Source organism: Cornus florida, unplaced genomic scaffold (genome assembly GCF_030987335.1).
Source record: "Cornus florida cultivar Cherokee Brave unplaced genomic scaffold, ASM3098733v1 CherokeeBrave_3.0.0_Hap2_Chr09, whole genome shotgun sequence".
Classification (NCBI taxonomy): Eukaryota; Viridiplantae; Streptophyta; class Magnoliopsida; order Cornales; family Cornaceae; genus Cornus; species Cornus florida.
The window spans coordinates 45,278,405-45,301,602 of NW_026775579.1; the positions used below are offsets into that span (position 1 = coordinate 45,278,405).

At 35.9% G+C, this 23,198-nt stretch overlaps 1 protein-coding gene across 1 annotated transcript; it reads right to left on the minus strand.

Moving 5' to 3' along the window:
* Window positions 1-20,727: 20,727 nt before the first annotated feature.
* Window positions 20,728-21,531, minus strand: LOC132273271 (zinc finger A20 and AN1 domain-containing stress-associated protein 1-like). The gene has a single exon (XM_059774264.1). The coding sequence runs from the start codon at window positions 21,451-21,453 to the stop codon at window positions 20,932-20,934; it is 522 nt and encodes a 173-aa protein (XP_059630247.1). The 5' UTR covers window positions 21,454-21,531; the 3' UTR covers window positions 20,728-20,931.
* Between the last annotated feature and the right edge of the window lie 1,667 nt (window positions 21,532-23,198).

Here is a 23,198-nt window from a genome sequence, read left to right on the forward strand (position 1 = left end):
GAAGATGGGTTCGATCGATCGAACTGCATCTTGGATCGATCGAAGTGGTCTGACTCCTCCGGATAAGGACAAGGCTGAGATATTTCGAAGATATTTATGGGGAAAAGGACAAAAGTGGTTGGTAGGCGTACAGCTGTGGATAAGATCAATCATTTGAATAGGACAAAATAGGGTTCGATCGATCGAAGGTGATGTTGGATCGATCGAACTTGGAATTTCAGCAAAGGCCAAGGTTGGATCTATCGAGAAGTACTGTGATCGATCATAGATGTTCGATCGATCGAACTCTAAGTTGGATCGATCGAACTTTTCAGCGGCACAACTTTGATTCCTTTTTGCTCCTTTCTTTCTCCACTTTGCTCCCTCCTTTGGTTTATCTCAGGATTGCTTCAATTAAGCTCTTATTTGGCTGAGTTAGCTCAATTTTGGGATTAGTGCCTGAAAATATAAATAACACGTAATAAGTCTAAAACGGCAAAGTAAGATAGATAAAGGTACTAGAATGCTTATGCTTAACAGGTTTAACTGCTCACTTTTCAGTGCTCATCACACCCCCAAACTTAAATATTGCTAGTCCCTAGCAATGAACTAAGAAGTAAAGGAATGAAATGAACAACTAAACAAGTATAAACTGGAAAGCAAGTAAAATGATAGCGCCACTTTCGTAGGGAACACGATTGCATTTAGCATATGCAACAAGCCTTTTAAACCCCTAGGTTACCCCTAGTGGACGAGTAAAGTCTCGTAAGGGTTTCCAGAAATGGTACCCACAAACATTAAGCTCATTCTTTCAAAAGAGGCACCAATATTGCAAACAAGCATTGGGAGAAAACTACCTCAAGAATGCAATTTTTCAACCGTTTCTAAGCAATCTCCCAAAATTTCAATATCAAGCAAGCAAGCATGGTCCTCCACACATCAAGAAAATAATCATGAAAATCGAAACAAGTCTAGAATCCATGTGAGAGGTCCGGCATCAAGTGTGTTGTTATCTTAGCTAACTAGAGAAGTAATCACATCCTTACCCTCAAACTAGCACACAAATCTAGTACCGATCATCAAGATAAGAGAGTGGACCTTTTATTAAAGCTTTATTGTTCTAGGTGCGCTTATTCTTTTCACTCTATTTTTTTTTATTTTTTATTGAGGATCAAAGATTGAAGTATTGTGCAATGTGTTGATCTCTTAAGCTTTCTAGAAGATTCATGTAGCGAGCTTTAGGTCAATGACTCCCAAACCAGATGGCTTTAGGGCATTAGGTGTTAAGACACCCCAACGGATTTGCAAACTCAAATCAACTAGGCTACAAATCAAGACAACAACCATCTAATCATTTCCCACTTCTCACCTTTTGGTAGAAGTCCTCACTTTTATTGCTTTTTGCAACTTCTTCTTCTTTTTTTTTCTTTTTTTTCAATTCAATTATTAACCTAGAGTTTGGGCCCTCCACCTTTCGACGCGAGAAGTTCACTGCTTAATGAGGCAAGAATCCCGGCTACTCAATGAAAAGGGGTTGTTATCCACCTTTATCAAGAATGAAAGCTTTCAATGCACTACTAGCCCAATTGGGATATAACCAATTCAATAATCAACAAAGCATGTACCCCACAAATGAATGCTAGTGTGCACCGGTGCTAGTGTAGAATGCTAGAATGAATCTCAAAACAATCACAAATTCAGGATGATGTGGACCACAAATGCAAGCAAGATATCAATCTTTTGAAAATTTTACTCCTAAATGGCATCCTCAAGACATACAAGGAGTATTGGACTCTCAAGTCAAGCAATTTTTAAATTTTAAGCAATATAGTCCTCAAAAGATCAAAATCATAGCTAAAAATGGACCAAGTATAGAAATATCCCTCAAATACACAAGACATGCTCAAAATTTTGAATTTTAAAGTAACACTGAAACATACACCAATACCCCCAAACTTAAACTGCACATTATCCTCAATGTGTGAAGAGAACAAAGGAAGGAGCATACCAGTGCTTTAGATATGAATGATCGGGATAGAAGTATCCAAAGTGGGTGGCATGGCCCCCCCAAACTTGGGATAAACTATGGTCCTGAAAAGTTTGCACTCGGATAAACTCATTAGATAACAAGATAGGATAATCAGTGCACAGTGGACATGCAAGTGTAAAATGGGATAAATAAAGAATAGAGAAAGAGGTGTAAGAGTGGTCCTGAAAAATTAGGCAGCACTCTCTCACTGAAGTCACTGTGGTGTACTTGATGGAGTCAAATATACAAATATGAGATACTAAGAGACATCCATAATCAAAAAGCAATATATAGAGAATATAAAGTGCAGGTACATCAATAAAATAATAAAGCCGACAGACCGGCCACAAAGTATAATACAGTAACAGTGACAGTATAATACAGATCCAGAATAAAAGAAATGAAAGCATAGAACAACTGGAGGTGAAGTCTCAGGAGGCCTGATCGTGAAGATCTGCAGTGGCTGGAGGTGCAGGTGCGGGTGCAGGTGTAGGGAGTCGGCTGAAGAGATCGGCAAAGCAAGCCATGAAATCCGCCCTGAAAGAGGTGAACTCAGCTCGGTGGGCAGTGATGTCAGCTTGCATGGCTGCTACGTCCTCCTCCAGTGTCTGCAAGCGTGCTCCGAATCCGGGAGTGGGAACTGGAGACTCAGGCAGAGATGCCTCTGAAGAAGACTCCCGAACTCGCTCCTGAGCAGCGGCTCGATCACTGGTATCATCGGCATACTCCTCCGCAGGTCGCTCTAGGTCAATGTCCATGCGATCGGTAGCCGGACCGACTGGTGCGTCGTCCGCTGCGATATTTGCTGCTGCTGGAGGTGCCGGTTGTGCCTGGGCTGCCTCCTCCTCCTCTAGTTCAGCTGCTGCCTCTACAGCTGGCTCCTGAAGACTCCGAATAAGAGCATTGTAGCTCTTATTCCAGTCGCTCCTCCTATAGAAGCTGGGCCGTGCAAGGGGCTCCTCATCTGGGGGCACTCTGTAGCGCTGGTCAAGAAGGATCTACGTGATGAGGTGTCCGAAGGGCAGGACCTTGGACTGCTTAGGGTCCTTCCTAGAAATGAAAGAATCATACAGTAACCTCATCACGCTCCAGATGAGGACTGGGATAGATACCCAGCAGCCCGTGTAAAAAGCGTAAAGAGCTGTCAAGTAGTCATGACGCCTCTGGATCTTGTGGCTCGCCATGTAAATGTTCTGGAAAAGAACTGTGTCAATGAACCAGAGGTCGTCAGGAAAGAAGGTCCTGGTGGCGAATGTCTGACCACCGGCATGATGGCCTGTCAAGGAGACAGCCATTGCAGAAAATGAAGGCCTATGCAGCCTCGGGTATGTCTCTGCAAGCTCAGGTGGACACCGGTGTGGTCACCGGCAAGCACGGGCCAGAGTGTCAACTGTGATGACAATCTCGTGGCTGTCCAGTGTAGTGATCATCTCTGCGGTAGATCGTGGCGAGGGCCGGAGATGCTGAAAGAATAGCCGCACCAGTCGCGGGTATACAAGGCCGGTGACTGGGGCAAAGATGGCTGAGAGGCCCCGCTGCATGATATCCTGATAGCCAGACCGGGTCAGGATAGACTTGGAGAAGTACTCAGTATCGAAGTATGACTCCTGAGCCACGGTCATAGCTGCATATCTCGGCAGCAACTGGTCACGGCGCTGAGCCGGTAGAGGTGGCTGCGGTGATGACATGGTGGCTGCATCTGCCTGATGGCGCACAGGAGAAGGTGATGGTGTGAAGGCTAGAGGAGCCTGGGATGTAGATGGCATGTGGTCAGCTCCCTCCTCAGCGTCGTGGGATGGGGACTGAGGGGGAGTAGCCTGTGCGGGCTCCGCCTGAGCATGAGATGGCTCTGCAACCATCTCTATCCTGGGCCGTATATGTCTGCGGGGTCGCTGTGGCCCCGAAGATCTCCTGGCTGTACTCTTGTACCGCGGAGGCATGATCTGCAAAAAGACAAGAAAATATCAATATAAGTCAGTGCCAGATATAAGAATTTAAGTGCATAATAGAAACATGTATGTCAAATAAGATAGACAAAATACGGATAACATGAATCTATGATAATAATGAAATGTGAGTCATGCTAAGCAATGTAGGTATGAAATGCATCCAATGTGGAATATCACAGGCATTGTGCATATAAAGATAGCATGAAGACAACATGAGATGAATGGAGTGTGTATGTGTGATCTTTGAAAGTTCGATCGATCGAACTTTAAGTTCGATCGATCACCGAAAATTTTCGATCGATCGAAGTGAAAAATGTTCAAAAGTTAGATCGATCGAAGTGAATTGGATCAATCCAACACTTGGATCAATCGAAGCATGAAAGTGCATAAGATTGGATCGATCGAAGGTAGTGAAATGAAGTTCACTACTTCGATCGATCGAAGCACAAATTCGATCGATCGAACTGTGCGAATGCCGAATCTGAAAAGTCGCAGATCTATGAGATCTAGAGCACAGGCCCCACACAAACGTGTTTGTGGGCCCATCTACACACCAAACATCCCATCCTCAACACTCAAACACTCCCCAAACTTCACAAATCACATCACAATCCCCAATTTGGTTCGGCCGAATGGATATGTATATGTATATCATGTAACAGGAAATTCAAGCTTTAAAATGGATGATTTACACATTTATAACATAATTCGACATAGAAAATCAATAACATGCATCAATTTAAGCTTTTAAATCAAGAAATGGCTCGCGGTTTACCTCAAAACCGAGAGGGATGAGATGAGAGAAAGGGTGCGAAGCCGCGGTGAAAATAAGGCTCTACCTTGCCGGAATTGGCTCGCCGGAGATGGGGAAGATGATTGGAATGGAGGTTGGCCGGATTGAGATGAGATTGAGAGAAGAGGGAGACTATGGTTTGGTTTCCTTTTGAAGTTGGATCGATCCAAAGTGATCGATCCAACTCGGTTATATTTTTTAAAAACACGATATGCAGAGTTCGATCGATCGAAGATGGAGTTCGATCGATCGAACTTAGGTCTCCACTCTTAATGGCATTTTTTTTTTTTTTTTTAGAATAAATTTTGAAAAATCAAAGGGAATTAAATTAATGAGATGCAAATTTTCGATCGATCGAAGAAAGATTTCGATCGATCGAAGAGGATAAAGAATGTACAAGTTTAAGGGTTCAAGAGTTGATATGTGTTGGAACCTTGGATCGATCGAACTTGGAATTCGATCGATCGAACATGAAAAATTTTGAAAAGTCCCGAGAGCATGCATTTTGGAATTTGGATGCAGGTCCAAAATTTTTCTAAGTGTTGGGACTCATGATCGATCGAACCACATGTTGGATCGATCGAAAGGTAGTTCGATCGATCGAAATGGTTTACGATCGATCGAACTTTTGAAAATTTGGAGATCCCGAGAGCATGCATTTTGGAGTTTGGATGCAGGTCCAAAATTTTTCTAAGTGTTGGGTGCAAAATGAGAGCTGGATCGATCGAGTCCATAGTTGGATCGATCGAACCAAAGTTCGATCGATCGAACCAAGACTTGGATCGATCGAAATTATGCCTAAATGCTCAAAATGACTTGAATGCTCATGCAATCCCTTACTCAGTTCCTTCCAATGTATATGAACCACAAAAACAGTATCTAGACTTCGCAAGAATCAAAATGCAAGATAGAAATGAGGGAGGAATAGAGTTGTGAAACTCTACGAATACTAGTGTTTAACGTCTCTAGCAAGACGTTAGGTTAACTTACTAATCAAATGAATCAAAAACTAGATATGAAACATCCTTATTGACCCTCTTTTCACTTTTCTCATTTAATGTCCCACTTATGGCAATAAAATCATCCTCCAAAAGAATGACTTGAAAAGAAATAAAAGAGATGATATTGTTCCTTTCATCCACGGTCTTGAAAACAAAATCAATTATGGTTAGGCTTGCCTCTTTGTTGTGTTCTTGAAACACATTCAAATGATCATCCATATTGATAATTGGTGAGGCATTGTCTTTCAAAGACTCATTTGGATTAATAAGAAACACCCTCTCTTCATCCCTCTTCTCCTCCTCATAAATTACCATTTCCTCACCTTCTAAGTAAGCTAAGGAGTCCATTAGAGAGTTTATTTCATTTTAGAGCTTTTAAAGTCAAAACCACAATTTTTATACATTTCCAAAAGACATTCCTCAAGAGGGTCATTAGAGATAATAGAAGGAAGGCCCTCTTCAACAAGTTCCTCCTCCTTCTCTCCTACCTCAAATGTGGTCAACATCTCCTCACTCTCTAGAGTAGCCATATCATAGATAAAATCATAATCAAAACAAGGAAAGTCCTCATTAATCATGTTATGTTCTATTGGATTAGCCACTAACTCACTTGCCACTTCCTCCTCTATACAAGATAGAGTGCTAGGCATTAGCTCACTTGTTTCATTCTCCTCACTCTCATCATCCTCATCTATATACATTGAAGTTCTTGCCATTTTTTTATTTGCCTCTTCCTCCTCCTCTTGATGAGAAAGAGTACTTACAATTTGCTCAACTTGAGCTTTTAAGTTGGCTAAAGCTTGAGAATGAGAATTAATAAGTGAAGTGTGTGAAATATGCACATCAAGTAAGGCTAACACTTTTTCTTCAAATCCGGGTGAGTACTTAGAAGGTGGTGGAATTGATTCATCATAAAATGGTGGGGGAGGGTAATAGTCACAAGAAGGATTAAATGAGTGATCAAGTCCATAATAAGATGATGCATGAAATGAATTGGACTCAATCTCATAAGGATTAAAATGTGATGGAGGAGCATAAGGTGAAGGGATGTAATTCCCCCCCAAACTTGGATCAAACAATTTCTCCATTCACAATTAAAACCTAAATGCAAGAAAAAATTGGCCTCAACAAGGGCCTATGCTTGGACAAAAATTTAGCAATAAAATGAGCCTCAACAACGGCTATCACAAGCATACAAAGAAGTGAAACAGTTAAAATACAAGAGAGCCAAGAATTGGTCACAATGGTCCTTTAGCACTTCAACTCCAAATTTAGCTTTTAAGCTCCAATGATTGCTTTAAGTTCCAAAGTTCGCCTTCCTTGTAGTCAAGTAGCTAATTGAACAAATAATAATGAGAATCAAGAGAAAAGAATATACAATGGAAAATAAAATAAAAATAAAAGCAATCTAATGAACACTATTGTCTAGTTTAATTCCAATAAAACCGTTAATCCCCGGCAACGGCGCCAAAATCTTGACGACGGCCGTTCCAATACGCCAAACTGAATGTAGTGAATGTGTGGTTCAAGAAAAGCCTTTTATGTCAAATTTAAATTTATAAAAACCACTACCAACACTACTACTAACGTAGCAAGAGTGAGTAGGGATCGTCCCAAGGGATTATACGTGTTGGAATTTCAACTTCGACTCTAGCGTACCAAATGATTGCAAAAGAGAATTGGGTTGGTTGATTACTTTTAGAAAAGAATTAATTAAAATGCAATAAGATAAAGAGTAAGTAAGAAGGAAAGGTCTTGGGGTGTAGAGATCACCACCAAACAATACTATTCCAAACCATAATCAAGTGACTAATGAGGGAAATGAATGTGTTGCGATAATGTTGTGTGTGTAAAAGACATTCAATTGGTAAGGGTGACTCAACAAGTGCAAATTGTCTCAATCAACATGTGTGAGGCCACAATACATTTATTGGTAGAGGAATATATTGTCTAGACATCATGTGAAGAGAACAAAATATCAAATCAAGTCATTGAACCTTTCATTAAGCTCATAGTCCAAGCAATCCATAGGGATGACTTAGTTAAACATGCATTATCTAAACATTATGTGAGAGGCCACAATTTATCTATTGGGAGAGGAATAAATTGTCTAAACACATGTGAAAGATACAACATATCATAACTAGTCATTAATCCTTCATTAAGCTCACAATCCACATACAACACAATATTAGAGGAATATGCCATTTGGACTCACAAGCATTGAACATCAAACATCAAGAGTAGATTGTCCTCCTATCTAACATTATACTACCACTACACTAAATCTACACTACTAGCATGAAAATAAAGCTATCTAGACTAGGGGAGAGGCACAAGCCATCAAGAATAGGCATAAACCATCAAATGAACCAAAATAGCATTCATTAAACATATCATCTTGATAATCTCTAGATTTATTGCATCAATACACATAGACATGCATCAAAAACACTAAATCTAGAGATAAGCACATGAATATCCTACTCTAGCATACATAGACATATGGGTAGAATAGAATAGTCAATTGGAAGCATTAAACCATACAAACCATGAAATAATCAAGATTTATATATACATGAATATCAAGATGTATCATACAACACTAATCCCTCAATAATATACAAGATTAGAGTATAGAAAGCATGCTTGGGGCTAACTCTAGCCCCAAGAGGATGTCTAAACACTCATGGTAGTGATGATCCAACCCTCAAGGGCTAACTCCATGGCTGCTCCTTGTTGGTGAAGATCTCCTCCAATGGTGCTCTAGCTTCCCTCCTTCCTCCTCTCCAAGAAGAGCCTCCAAAAATGATTTTCAATGTGTGACAAGAGACTCTAGACTCCCCTCCAAAAAGTGTATCATATTCCTTATATAGGTAGGTCAAATACACCCTATGATGAGCTGTGGTCGTGCAAGGCATATTCTCCATTGATTGGGTGAAGGACGGAATAAATGAGCTGGACTTTAACTTTTTCTCGCTGGAGGAAGTTCGATCGATCGAACCTTAACTTGGATCGATCGAAGATGGGTTCGATCGATCGAACTGCATCTTAGATCGATCGAAGTGGTCTGACTCCTCCGAATAAGGACAAGGCTGAGATATTTCGAAGATATTTATGGGGAAAAGGACAAAAGTGGTTGGTAGGCGTACAGCTGTGGATAAGATCAATCATTTGAATAGGACAAAATAAGGTTCGATCGATCGAAGGTGATGTTGGATCAATCGAACTTGGAATTTCAGCAAAGGCCAAGGTTGGATCTATCGAGAAGTACTGTGATCGATCATAGATGTTCGATCGATCGAACTCTAAGTTGGATCGATCGAACTTTTCAGCTGCACAACTTTGATTCCTTTTTGCTCATTTCTTTCTCCACTTTGCTCTCCCTTGGTTTATCTCAGGATTGCTCCAATTAAGCTCTTATTTGGTTGAGTTAGCTCAATTTTGGGATTAGTGCCTGAAAATATAAATAACACGTAATAAGTCTAAAACGGCAAAGTAAGATAGATAAAGGTACTAGAATGCTTAAGCTTAACGGGTTTAAATGCGCACTTTTCAGTGCTCATCAATAGTAGTTCAATTACAACAGGAGAAATTCTCCAATACGTAAAAGAAAATGGACTAACCCATTTCCAACCATCCTAATCTGAAACTAGGATACATTAAAGAAACTAAGAAGCCCATTAAAAAATTCCAGTAGCAGCAACTCCCTGAGCAAACAACCAATCAAGAAAAACCAACAAGAAATCATTGGTGTCGAAGATGCAAGCAACCAATCAAGGCATACTAACAACAACTCATTGGTGTTGAAGATGTAAAGTGAGAAAATCTTATCTCTCAAACCACAGCACAATGTAAAACAATCTCTAATCCTACAATGCAATCTTGTAAATTGTGAAAAACTTGGTACACCAAACCCTCATTGACCATATAGTCTTTGCACTATCCCAAGAAATACTCATATCCACGATCAGATCAAATTGTTTTGATAAGTTTACCTAATCTGTGCTCCACATCAATCTTGACACTTTCAGAATGTACCAAAAGTTTAAGACTCGTGTCGCATCAGATAAATTTATCCAAAACGTGAGTAAACTTGCTTGGATGTTCATAAGACTACACGTGTCTGTGTGTACCGACTCCAATTGTTCTTTATGTCTATTTCATTTGGCTGATTAAGCCCTTAGAGTTCTCTATCCTTCAAAACAATATTCACAAGTTTGGTTTAGGCTCCTCTGCTTCACTAGGTAATAAACCTTCTTTAACCAATTTTTGAATCTCATTTTGACTGATTACAACCCAACAATAGACACTAAAAAATACAATGAGTCAGGAATAACAATTTTTCTCTTAACATTCAATCTAAAAGATGCAACATTAGTTTCTACATCCTGCAAATCTTAAAAGTTTGTAATTATAGTACATTAATCATCTTTCAATACACCAGAAACAATCGCATATCTATTCAATTTTATAAAACTAGTTTTACAAAATAACAATCTACTTTTTTATAAACTACAAGTGAAACAAGAATTAGATAACGTCTAACTTCTGTGCATAAAGATAGTTCTCTATTACTAATATCCTCATACTCTCTAATTTTAAATGTAATACTCCCACTGACTTAGCTACAACCTCGACATCAGGTCAAAAAACAAATATATATCCATATCATTGAGGCTTCTGGATTCCTGAAATCCTTGCAACAAATTGCAAACATGTTTAGTGGCTCCAGAATCTATCCATCAAGAATTAATAGATACAACCATATAACATGGCTCAATGATTAAATATATATTTTCCTATGCCACGTCATTGCTTACACAGTTCGTCCTTCAGTATCTTAGTTAGCGGCAAAAGAAACAATTTCCTTCGCCCTCAACATACACTGCCTTATTCTCTTTAACCTTTTGAGATACTCATGTTTTGGTACTAGCCTAGTCCTATTATCATCCTTCTTCTTTCCTTTGCCCATCCACTTGGGCCTAGAAGAAGATGGTATAGACTAGGTTAGATTGATGGAACACGCATACTATTAATTATTCCTTCATCTGTTACCAATTCTATAAGAATATCAGCGAGTGTGAACTTAAACTGATTCCTTATTTAGTTTACTCTGAAAGAGCCAAACCAGTTTGGTAACAAGGCAATAATCATGTCAATTTGAGACTTACTATTCAAGTCAACCCTATTGACCTCCAGTTCAATTTTTTTTTAAATAATAAACAATCATTTTCAAAATACAATTTTATACTGGAGTTCCTTAGGCTATCTTGATGGTGATTAAGTCTGACATAGTATGTAGACACACGCCCTATCTAATCTCACTAAAACATCTCATTAAGTATCTTAAAGTAAAGGAATTAGGTATAGAAGTATTAAATACATTTTGTGCCCTTACGTTGTGAATAAAATATCTAAGTTCCTTTTCCAGTCATTATAAATGAGGTCCACATACATTGAATATGTTAGCAAGCAGATAAAATGGATTAGACATAATTAATCTGAATATAAATGCATTCATACAATATGCAAGGTGAATTATTAATACTATCATGCATATTTAAAATTAAAATGAGTTTATTAACCATATAATATAATAAATCTCAATTGAATAAGAGATCATTATCATTATTGGTGAACAATCCCTTTTAATTAATGCGGGTCCCTCAACTCTATAGCATAATAGATCAACCAATCAATATGTCAATAACTTATCCTGTTGAAGGAGTTCATTATTACTATTGTTGAGATTCATTTGCTATTAGGCGAGCACTTCCATTAAAATAGTATGTGGGTCCTTTAACCACTGCATGAAAAATCGGATAACCAATACGCCAATAACTTATTCGGTTGGCGAAGTTCATTATTGCTATTGGCGGGCAAATCCCATCATCTCCATATCTCTTAAGACAATGCCTTGTCTATCTATATGAAATGATTCCCGATTATGTTTAGCCTTTCCAAAATCACCTAGTGTAGACCACTCCGTTGGGGGGCTAACACTATTGATTTTAGATTGAGTGTATAACGCTAATAATACTCTAACGAAAAATAAAACATTAAATATGTTGTCATTATAATTTAGACTCTTTAAATCATGCGTAGGGCCTTATTTTTAAAGATCTAATTACAATAAACATTTAATATTTTTATTTTCATGAGACAACCATTCTTGTAATATTAAGACTCTTCAAATCATGCGTGGGGCCTTATTTTTGAAGATCTAATTACAATGGTTTTAATAACGAAGGCCATGGGGCAATGTATAAAAATCCCCACTCCCACTCAATTTTTAATCATTCATAATTAGGGTTTTCATTTTATTCAAATACATGATATGATGCATGCAAAACGTCTTGATTTTAATCCAATTAAATTTAGAAAATATTTGGACTTTAAATGATTCACAAATATTTAACTTGAGGAACACCTTAAAAATAATTTACAAAAATAATTTTTCGTTTCCCAATAAGTGCCCTCAAATTAATTAGTAATCAAATCTAATTAATTTTTATAATTTAATTAATATAAATCAAGTCATTTAAAAAAATATCATGGATCCAATGTATGAATAATAATAATTAACAATTATCTAATTCCATGCATCACATAAATAAATAAACAACAGACAAAAACAAATTAAATGACCAACGGATTCAACTTTTAACATTCAATTGTTCTAATAACTGCACGAGGGTCTTCTATCAGCTTGTGAACACCTGCAGGGAGCTGGTACTCGTTTGGAGAAGCAAAACACCGCTTGGAACGCGCCCAGGGGGCCCCACACGCGCTCACACACGCTTGGGGCAAGCAGCAGGATACTGCACAGGCCTCCACGCGTTGGCACGCGCCCGGGGCGCGTGGAAAGCGCCTGCACACGCTATGTGTGCGCGTCAGCGCGTGAGACGCACCTGCACGCGCTTTGTAGATGCTGCAACGCGTGATTCCACGTGCCTGTCTTGTACTTGCGTCGCATCACTCGGCGCGTGCAACTTACGCGCATTCCCATTTGGCGCTCATATAGCGCACCATGGAATGCGCTGCATAGGATCTTTTTTGCTTCTGATCTTTGATCTGAAGGCTGCTGGTGCACGTGCATATGCACTGCGCCACATCGGATCATCCTTCCACCTTCTGGCAATGTCCCTAGCCACTGGCATTACTCCGATCGCTGGAAAATCGCCGATAAATTTTAAAAAATTAATAAAAAATCCCAGAAAAATAAATTAAGCCTCAAAAAATTCCAGAAAAAATCTGAAAAATTCAAAAAAATTCTAGAAAATTACTGAAGCATAATTTAACCCTTTCGGTCCATCTTGAAGCTTCATAGCATTCTTTGATGAAAATTACATGGCTTTAAAAATATTTACAATTTGAAATACAATGGAAAAAAAAATTAAATTACATCATTGAACTTTCAAACGGCTAAATCAAAGCCTAAATTACATTCATCCAAAGATAAAATTACATTCAATATATCTATAAGTTTCATCCATGGCCCAAACACACATCATTATCCATTCACAATTATACATACATCATCATATATCAATATATTAATTCATACATCAACATACATCAATAAATAAATATATGCATATCAAAATTGGATCCATGAATGACGAATTTTGATAAAAACATGATCTCTAGTAATGAATCAAACCATACTCTGATACCACTGTAGGGAAACGTGCTAATTTTATAAACTTTTCGAGGGATTTTGATTCATAGATCTTGATTCATCACATAGAAACAAGTTTTAAGCAAAAAAAAAAAAAAAAAAATGATGTATCATTCAATTAACAGATTGAATACTTACATCAAAGGTCTGAGTAAACCTTTAAAACTTTCTTCTAAAGTGAATGTTCTCACTTATTGTAGATCCCTTAGCAAGATGCCTTCTCCTTAGATTTCCATCTTCTTGGTAATTGTTTTGTCTTTAGGAATCACTCATATGTCTCCATGAATGACCTTGGAAAATTAGGCTTGTGGAAGCCTCCATTAGACGAGAACATAAACCCTAATTTTCTAGAGAGAGAAAATATATTCCTTTTCTTTTCCTAAAAATCATCTCTAAAATATACATAGACCATGTATATTTATAGGCAACATAAAGATAAAGAAAAGGAAATAACAAATCCTTCTCAATCTCTAATTCACATGTCTCAAATCTAATATGATTCCAATATCAAGTTGGGCTATGAGTGAGAATCCATTGGGCCGATTATTTAATTGGTTACAATGAATTAATAATTGGCCTGTTCGTGGACCCAATTCAATTAATTCATAAATTAATTTCTACTCCACTAAAAGAAATTAATTGAACTCCAATTAAATAATAAATAACCTCTAAATCAATATTGCACTTTGACCCCTCTATGCATAATTAGTTATCGGATAAATAATGCCATCAATCCGACTACTTAATTAATATATTTATTTTGGTACCTTTGATTATTTCTGGTTCGATCACAATAAAACATTTGTTTGATAAAAATAATAATTTAAATAAATAAATATATAATAAATCATTTTGTCTAAAAACACACGAAGGCCTTCGAATTTACTTTGTGATCAACCATAATCAATACAAAATAAATACAAGTAGCAATGATGCAAATATTGAAAATATAACCCTCTAACTATTAATTATATAACTACCCAAAGTGTCGGTCTAAGGATCCAGAAGAATCCGCCGAACAAATCAAAGTAATTATTAATTAATAAAAGAGTTTATAATTTTCTCATGCTTAAGAGTCAAATGCCATGACGGTGATAGGGAGCAATTACATACGACGGCTCTCGCAATATATCTCAACCTAACGCAGATCCAGTTCAAATCTTAATTAATTATGAGTCCATCCATAATTACCGACTATAAACCATTTATGATTACTATTTATATTCATGTATTGATCGCCATCACATACATATATAAATATCTCTTGTAATCAAGAGGACACTATCAATTCTATAATAAATCGAAACATAATACATTGAATTCACCAATTGTACAAAGCATAAATATTTCAGAAACGTCAGGAACATTTGTCACTTTAATCCAAACAGGAATTTGCTATGCCAGGGCATATAAATCCCAACAAAGTCAACACATGTCATCCTCTGCCTGATTCTATTAAACCCACATGTGTTACTCAAGCAATTAAATATGTTGAATGGTGGCATGCTATGTCTGATGAGCTTACTGCACTTCTTCAAAACGGTATATGGGAGTTCATTTTTCTCCCTTTTAGAATGTTGTTGGTTGCAAATGGGTATTTCGAATAAAACGCCACCCTGATGGCTCTACCTCTAAGTACAAAGGTCGTCTTGTTACTAAGGGATGTCATCAACGCCTTGGTGTGGACTTTCATAATACTTTCAGTCCGGTTGCTAAACCCGCTAGTATTCGGCTCGTTTTTAGTCTTGTATTATCCAATGGGTGGTCTCTCCACCAATTGGATGTGAACAATGCCTTTTTACATGGTACACTTTCGTCTATATGCAACAACCTACAAGTTTAGTGGATCGAAATTATCTGGCCTTTGTGTGCAAACTTATAAAAACTATTTATGTTCTCATACAGGCTCTGCGGGCGAGGTATAATGAATTGAAGGGGTTCGTGCTCTCCTATGGGTCTGTTAACTCCAAGAATGACACATCCCTTTTTATTTATCATAAATCCTCTATCACCCTTTAGTTTTTGGTCTATGTAGATGACTTGATCGTGACTGGCAACAACAATGACTTTCTTGTCCGCTTTCTGCATGCTCTAGCCAACAGATTCTCTATAAAAGATCTTGGCGATCTCAATTATTTTCTTGGCATTGAAGTCCTTCCAACTAAATTCGGTTTGTTTCTCACTTAACACAAGTATATCCGTGATTTGTTGGGACGGACTAATATGTCTGGTCCAAAAGAATGTGCAACGCCCATGTCCTCCACTCAATCTCTTCAGCTCAATGATGGCTTCCCTCCGACAGATGCTATAAAGTTCAGGTAAGTGATTGGTGCACTACAGTACTTGTCTCTCACTAGACCAGATGTTTCTTATGTAGTCAACAAGCTAGCCCAGTTCATGCACACTCCTTGTGAGAATCACTGGACTTCTGCCAAAAGAATTTTGTGGTATTTGAAGTCCACCATCCATCATGGTCTCTTTCTCAAACGTCATCAGAATCTTCACGTTTCAGCATTCGTGGATGCAGACAGGGCTGGGAATTGCGATGATCGCACATCCACTTTGGCATACATTGTCTACCTCAGCGGCAATGCCATCACCTGGTGTTCTAAGAAACAAAAGAGTATTGCTCGTTCCTCTACGGAGTCAGAATATAGAGTGCTTGTTTCTTGTGCAGCCGAATTGTTTTGGATCAAAAATTTACTCCATGAGCTGCATATTACTTGTTCATCACTTCCGCAAATCTTTTGAGACAACATTGGTGCAACCTATCTCTCTCATCGACAAGTTTAGAATTATGAATTCTGTGGTTACTTTTCTACACCTCGTTCAAAAATAATAAAAGAAAAACCTGCAAAGATTAAATTAACAATTAAATAGTGATAAGCAGGGTCGAACACACATCCAAGATTTGAACTCAAAATTAAAACCAAAATTGAAAGAAGAACACTTTTAAAACAATTTAATGATTTTTTTTTTTTTTTACTAATGAACTAAAAATAAAATAACTAAATAAGACAAAATAAATTCTGATCAAATAATAAGAAAAATCTCAAGGAAAGAATCCACCACCACAGTTTACTATAAATAAATTTGTATATTTATCTTTATGTAAATTTTCCTATTGTAAGCAAATCACTTCACCAGTCCAATTACAACTTGGAAAGATGAATGAAAATAATAGCGTGAAATAACAATTGCTTGAGAACATATTTTACTTAATTTAATATATCGTTGGTAAATAGAAATAGTCATTCTCCAAAAAAAACACAGAATAGACGAGTAGAGTAAGGGTCTCAAAAGAAAATTTCATAAAAGAATTAAACTAAATTTAATTATATTTCAGCCATGGTGACTTCATCACTCCCTTGAGAAGGGGTGTTTAAGCTAGCATAATAAGAAAACAAAATAAAAAAATAAAAACAATCTTCATAAAAAAAATTATAAAAAATAAATTGAAGACAGAAATTCTCTATATTTTATTATTTTATCTCACTCACAATGTACCTCAAACCTCCTCTATATATGTCCCTATTTATAGAGTTTACAATGGAATGATCGGGGGGAGAAAATTCTAATTACAGAAGTAAAAATAAAATAAAATAAAATAAAATCTGCCTTAAATCTTGCTGCTTTCCAATTTGGCTTGATATCCTTGACTTGACGTACTTTCCAATCTATCTTGATATTTTTCAATTTGGCTTGATCTTTGCTGATTTAATGGAAAAGGCAATTTCTTAATTTGACTTTGATTGATTGTATAATCCCACATTTCTGCTATTTTTGTCTCTTTTCTTCTTATTCTGAAATCAGCCCCTATAAAACATGAAAAGCAGATATAAGCATATTTATTTAATAAAAAATATTAATTAATCATTTATTATTAAATATAAAAAAAAACAAGTTTTGTGCGCTTATTACTCATATCTCAATTGACTATCACTTCGTTCTTGATCATGTTGCTCATTTGGTGTTTCTCACCTATCATCTAAGGGTCATCTTGTCGATGCTCTCACAAAGCCTTTGTCCTCCATTCTCTTCCGCCAGTTAAGGTCCAAGATCGGTATCTCCAACAGGAGCACCGTCTTGCGGGGGCATATCAGATAATCTCCTCCACCAAAATCTGATTCTCCACCATTCACAGTCTCTCCACCATATCATGCCAAATCAGAACCAACTCCAACAGATTGTCCTCCTTTGGAGTAACAGATCATGCAGTTAAAATTCAGTTTTATAGTTGAGAGATATTAGGAACTCTTCCTATAACGTAGTCAATAGCTAAATGTATATATATACACCACCTCATGTAAACTAATTATCAATTAATTAAAAAGAAAACATTCAGTCCATTAAACTCTTTATAGTATACTTTATTTATATAGTGTTATTTTATTGGCCAGATTACAGTAGCTTCTTCATGTAGTTCCCACTCCTATTTTTATTTATTTATGTATTTTTTTCTTCTAGAACAAGACAACTGGTATTCTGATTAATCTTTGGAAAGCTATAATTACATTGAGTTTGGAGTTTTAATTTACAAAGTGGTCTTAAATGCGTTTTACTGACAACAATTTTATAATAGTTCTATTATTGATAGCACTTTTATAACAGCAAAAGCACTTTTAATATTTTAACAGCAATCCCAAACGAGCTATTAATAGCACGTAATTTGTAAAGTCTGAAAGTTTTTTAAATAAATCCTCATCGCCTTCTTTGTTTTTTCCTAAGTTAATGGAGCGGACTATTTTGTTGTCTGATCTAGAGCATATTCTATTATACACTATGTTGCCTGTAATATTTAACATTTTAAAATTATTTTTAATTATTTGATTTTATGTTAGTTTTGGTCTGCCTCACTTTCAAATATTACTACAAACTACTCTTTCTTTTTTAATGAGAGCTGAGCCAGGTGACGTTATTAAATTATTAATTCTAAACTCTCTTTCGTACCTTACTCTATCTTTTCTATTCAACCCTACCATTCACATCTATATTCTCATTTCAATTATGGAAATGTATTACGGTATAATATATTTATCAAAAACACACACACACACAGATAATCTTAATCATAAAATGAGTCCATATTATCCCACTCATGATTTGTTTGAAGAAAACTGATTTTCTCTTGTAATCTTCAATGTCACTTGGGAGCATTTATGATCAAATTTTATACTAATGCTTTGTTTGGTTGGAGGGAGAGAAAAATGGATGGAAGAGATAGAGAGAGGGATGGATGAGGAATCCTTAGGGAAGGGAATGTGTTTCCCTGATTTTTTGTTTGGTTGAATGGAATGGATGATAGAAATGATGGATGAGATGATCCTCTTTTTTTATTTGGTTGGAAAGAAAGGAAAATTTTTATATATATTTTACCAATATAATCTCACTATATAAAATAATAAAAGGTAGATTCATTTAAGTTTTTTTGAAAATGTTAAAATTGAAAATTGCATATTTGTAGGTAGTTATTCTTTTTCTCTCTTCTCCCTTCCCCTCAAAATTGGACAGATAGAAAAACATGAAGAAATGAGACATGTTTCCTCCCTCTCAACCCTTCCCTCCAACCAAACATAGCATTAAATTAAAAAAGCTTATGCGAGAAACTTTCACCATAAATGCTCTCAAGTGACATTGAAGATTACTAGAGAAAATATGCTTTCTTCAAACAAATCATGAGTGGGATGATATGGACTAATTTTGGGAGGCGATATTCGCACTTCACTTTTCTACAATTGCATGCCAATTTAAAATGAAAATGATTATTCTAACCCTAACTTCACAAGTGAATAGTTATTTATTTTTAAATTACACAACTACCCTAGCTTCTAGATATGATCGGTCTCTCTCCCATCTTTAATATTTTTAGTCTCTTTGACGGACCCCAACCCAAAATATATATAAATATAAATAAATTATCTGATTTGACAATAACAAAAAGAAACACCCCCCCCCCCCCCCCCAAAAGAAAAAAAAAAAAAAGAAGAAAAAAAGAGAGAGTTATCTTTGTTGAAAAATTATCTTTTGAGACTAAAAATATTAGTTATTTGTGTTTGAATAAATTATTTCTTTTGACCAACTCCCCCCACACCTATCTCTCCTAAATAAATCATTTATTTTGATTGGATTAAAAAAAAAAAAAAAAAAAGTACTAAAGAAGATAAATAAGGTAAAAAATATATATATAATTTATTGTATAAAGAATAGTTATGGTACTTTTAAATACAAGATAGTGCATTAATGAGTTTATGGACTTTTTGTCATTTTATTTAAAAGAAAAAGGCAAGTGGAGTGTAAGTATAGAAAAGTGGAGTGTGAATATTGCCTTCTTTATTAAATTAGTAATTTATAATGTCGTTGTCCAAATCACAGAATTATTTTTAATGAGTGTCGCCCTCTTTTTAATGAGTGTTACCCTTACGTTCTGATCGACTTCTATTTTGCCCTTTTTACGCTCCCGCACTCAAATTCACTCTTATTCCCGCTATCGCTTTATGTAACTCAGGTCTTTCTCATATGAGTAAGTATAGTGTTAAGTTAAAAGGGAGAAGAAGATAAATATGTGTAGTGTTTAAGTTTAATAAAGGCAAGGAGGAGGAAGAAATAAGGAAGAGTATAATTGACAAATATAAGAATCAAAATGTTGATTAATAATATTTTAATTAAATACAATCACAAATGTATCCCAAAAAAAAAAAAAATTTTTTTGAAAAATGAAACAAAAATTAGAAAAGGAAAAATATATGGTGTACTTGAAGAATGGGGAGATATGTAACTTCTTTTTTTTAAAAAAAAAAAAAAAAAAGAAAGAGATTAAACGTTTCCTTCTTTTTGTTCGGTTAAATGGAAGAGAATGGAAAAAAAACCCTCTTTTTGTTCGGTTGAAAACCGGTATGATAAAAGAAAAATAATTTTTTAAGTTTTTATCATTAAACTCAATCGTTACTTTATTTATGAAATTTATTAAATATTATTTATGAAGGATGATGAAGTAGTTTAAAACTTTTGTAATAGAACCGAACATATATATAGCAAAAATATATACGTATATATAATAGGTTGGAGCAAAGACATGGTGATAAGTCTCTATGCCTCTCATGGTGATGAGTTCTCTTGTTACATTTTATATTTATTAAACATTATAAAACCAAAATTCATTCACAGAGTTGATCCATTTTTTTGGACGTGCAATTTAGATGAGTTCTCTTGTTACATTTTAGATTTATTAAACATTATAAGACCGAAATTCATTCATAGAGTCGATTCATTTTTTTGAACATGCAATTTTACTTGAAACAATGAAACCTTACCAAGAAGGGTAAGACAACAGAAGTTACAAACAATTAATGGCTGTTCCACTTTATTATGGAATCGACCTTCAATGCTTTCTCAACCAACCCAACCAAAATTAATATCCAAGATACAAGAAAGAAAGAAAGAAAGAAAGAGAAAAGCTAAAAACAATTTAAATCTAAACCGATTGTTTGATTAAGAAATCAGATCCTTTGCACCTTATCAGCCTTCACCACCGGATTAGCCTGTGCAATGGCGTCTCGTCCCGCACCCTTATAATCGAAGGGGCATTCGTGCTTTTCTGGGTACCTGTGGTTCCCACAGAACGTGCTCCCGCACTTGCACGCGAACCCCAACACCCCTACCTTCTTCCTGCAACTCCAGCACCTGTTCGACGGCACCTTCGGGGCCTCCGTCTGATGATCAACGCCAACAGTCGGCACAACCAACGGTGCTGATGATGATGATTTGGTCGACGAAGATGGCCCCACACGGACCTCTCCTGAAAACACCGTCTGATTCTGATTATTCACCAGTTTGTCCATGGCGGCTATAGCCGAAGCCGCCTGCTCTTCCTTGACGCGAAGGTCTCTGAAACACTTGGAGCAGAGGTTCATAGTCGCTGGGTTGCCGAAGAAGCCACAGCCGTTGGCGCATGGAGCCGGCTCAGATGGTTGAATACTAGTGCCGTCGTCCATCTTGTTCCAGCTATCTTCAGAACCCATATATTATCCTTCTTTTCCTTCAAATTCAGAAAACTAGGGTTAGGGTTTTACCAAGTCAGAGAGAAGATTACTCTCAAGTCTTACGCGTTCTTGAATTGAATCCAAAAACTGTGACGCCTTGCGTTTATTTATAATGATTGATGGGTTAGTTGGGTCAAAGTCCTTCTTTATAATGACAGTGGAGTTCTAGTTTCCTAATATACCCCTCCTCCAAGTACTTCTAGGTTGCTTTTCTAGTTCTTTCCAGAAAGGCGACGCGTTAAACCAAAATCCAACTTGCCAAACAAGACACACTTTCCGAACTCCCATCCAATTCTGGAACGAGTTTGTCATGTTAATATACGATACGATAATCCAATTATCAGGATAAAATTTATCAAAGTGGATTTAAGTGTTGAAAAGTTGTAGACATGAAAGCATAAGAATTCGGCCGGAGGGGAAAGGTCCGGTTGAGTTTTTAATAATCATAATATATATATTTTTTTAAAACAATGAACTTCGATTCATAACATTGCTCAAGTTTTTAATAGTATGGATACTTTCAAAGTTAGATTAAAAAACGAATCCTTTCGATTTTTTGGATGACATAATTCATAATTTTGTAAATTAAATATCATGCAAATCGTTTCGATTCTAAATGAAATTTACTCTTACTCTATTTATTTTTTATTAGTTTAAAAGTCAGATGTATATGACTTTTTTATATGAGCCGAAGATTATATCTTCACATCATTCTTCACTAACGTAAATTTAGTCAAATATATCTGGCTGTCGAACTAACCATCATTACTCATATTTTTATTAAATCTCCTGTAGTATTTTGTCACTCTATTTAGTCGGTCTATTAGGTTTGATCTGGGAGTACGAATATCATCAATATGGTGGTTGATCAATGTTTCTAGTTTCAGGTTATGCTGCAGCTGTTCTATTGATCTGGTTGTTCATCAATGTTTACAATATATATTAGTTCTATGTAAATAAAATCTGCATGTGTGAGAGATTTCTAGCCAACAACTACTAACTTTTTAATCCTCTTATTCGGACTCTTTCATCCTTTTTATTCTTCTCACTTTCATTTCTCCTAATTATATGACCTCTCCTTTTAGACTTCTTCTAAATTTATACTCAATATAAAACTCGACACATTTTACAGCTTTAATCACCAAATACTATTGTCCTGATTGGTGGATTATTTTTAATCACTATTCTGTTACTATATGGAATATTAATATTATTATTATAATATACTATATGGAATAATAAAATTTTGTTAAAATAAGAAAAAGAATAATAATAATAAATTAATAATAATAATAATAATAATAATAGAAAAGAGAAAGAATAGGAGGGCTGTGACAAGGTGATGGCAAGAATGTGATTTTTCCTTTTCTTTTTCCCTGAATGCCCAATGCAAGAATGTTTGGAGGGGGAAGGTACATTGAGTTCTTAATAATTATAATATATATTTTTTTCATAAATATGACAAAATGGATTTTTTTTTTTTTTTTTTTTTCTTTTGATATTTCAAAAAAACTACATTCCACTCTTTTCTGATGTGATGATTTTTTTTAAAATGAATTTCATTTATTGATTCATAGCACCGGTCATGTCTTCAATGGTAACAATACTTTAAAAGCTAGATGAAAGAACGAATCCCTTTGATTTCTTGAATGACATAACTGACATTTCTGTAAATTAAATATCGTGCAAATCTTTTGAATACTAATTGAATCTTACTCTTACTC

What these genes read in the sequence shown, in the direction of transcription:
- LOC132273271 (XM_059774264.1), bottom strand. Translation starts at nt 21,453, where the DNA reads ATGGGTTCTGAAGATAGCTGGAACAAGATGGACGACGGCACTAGTATT.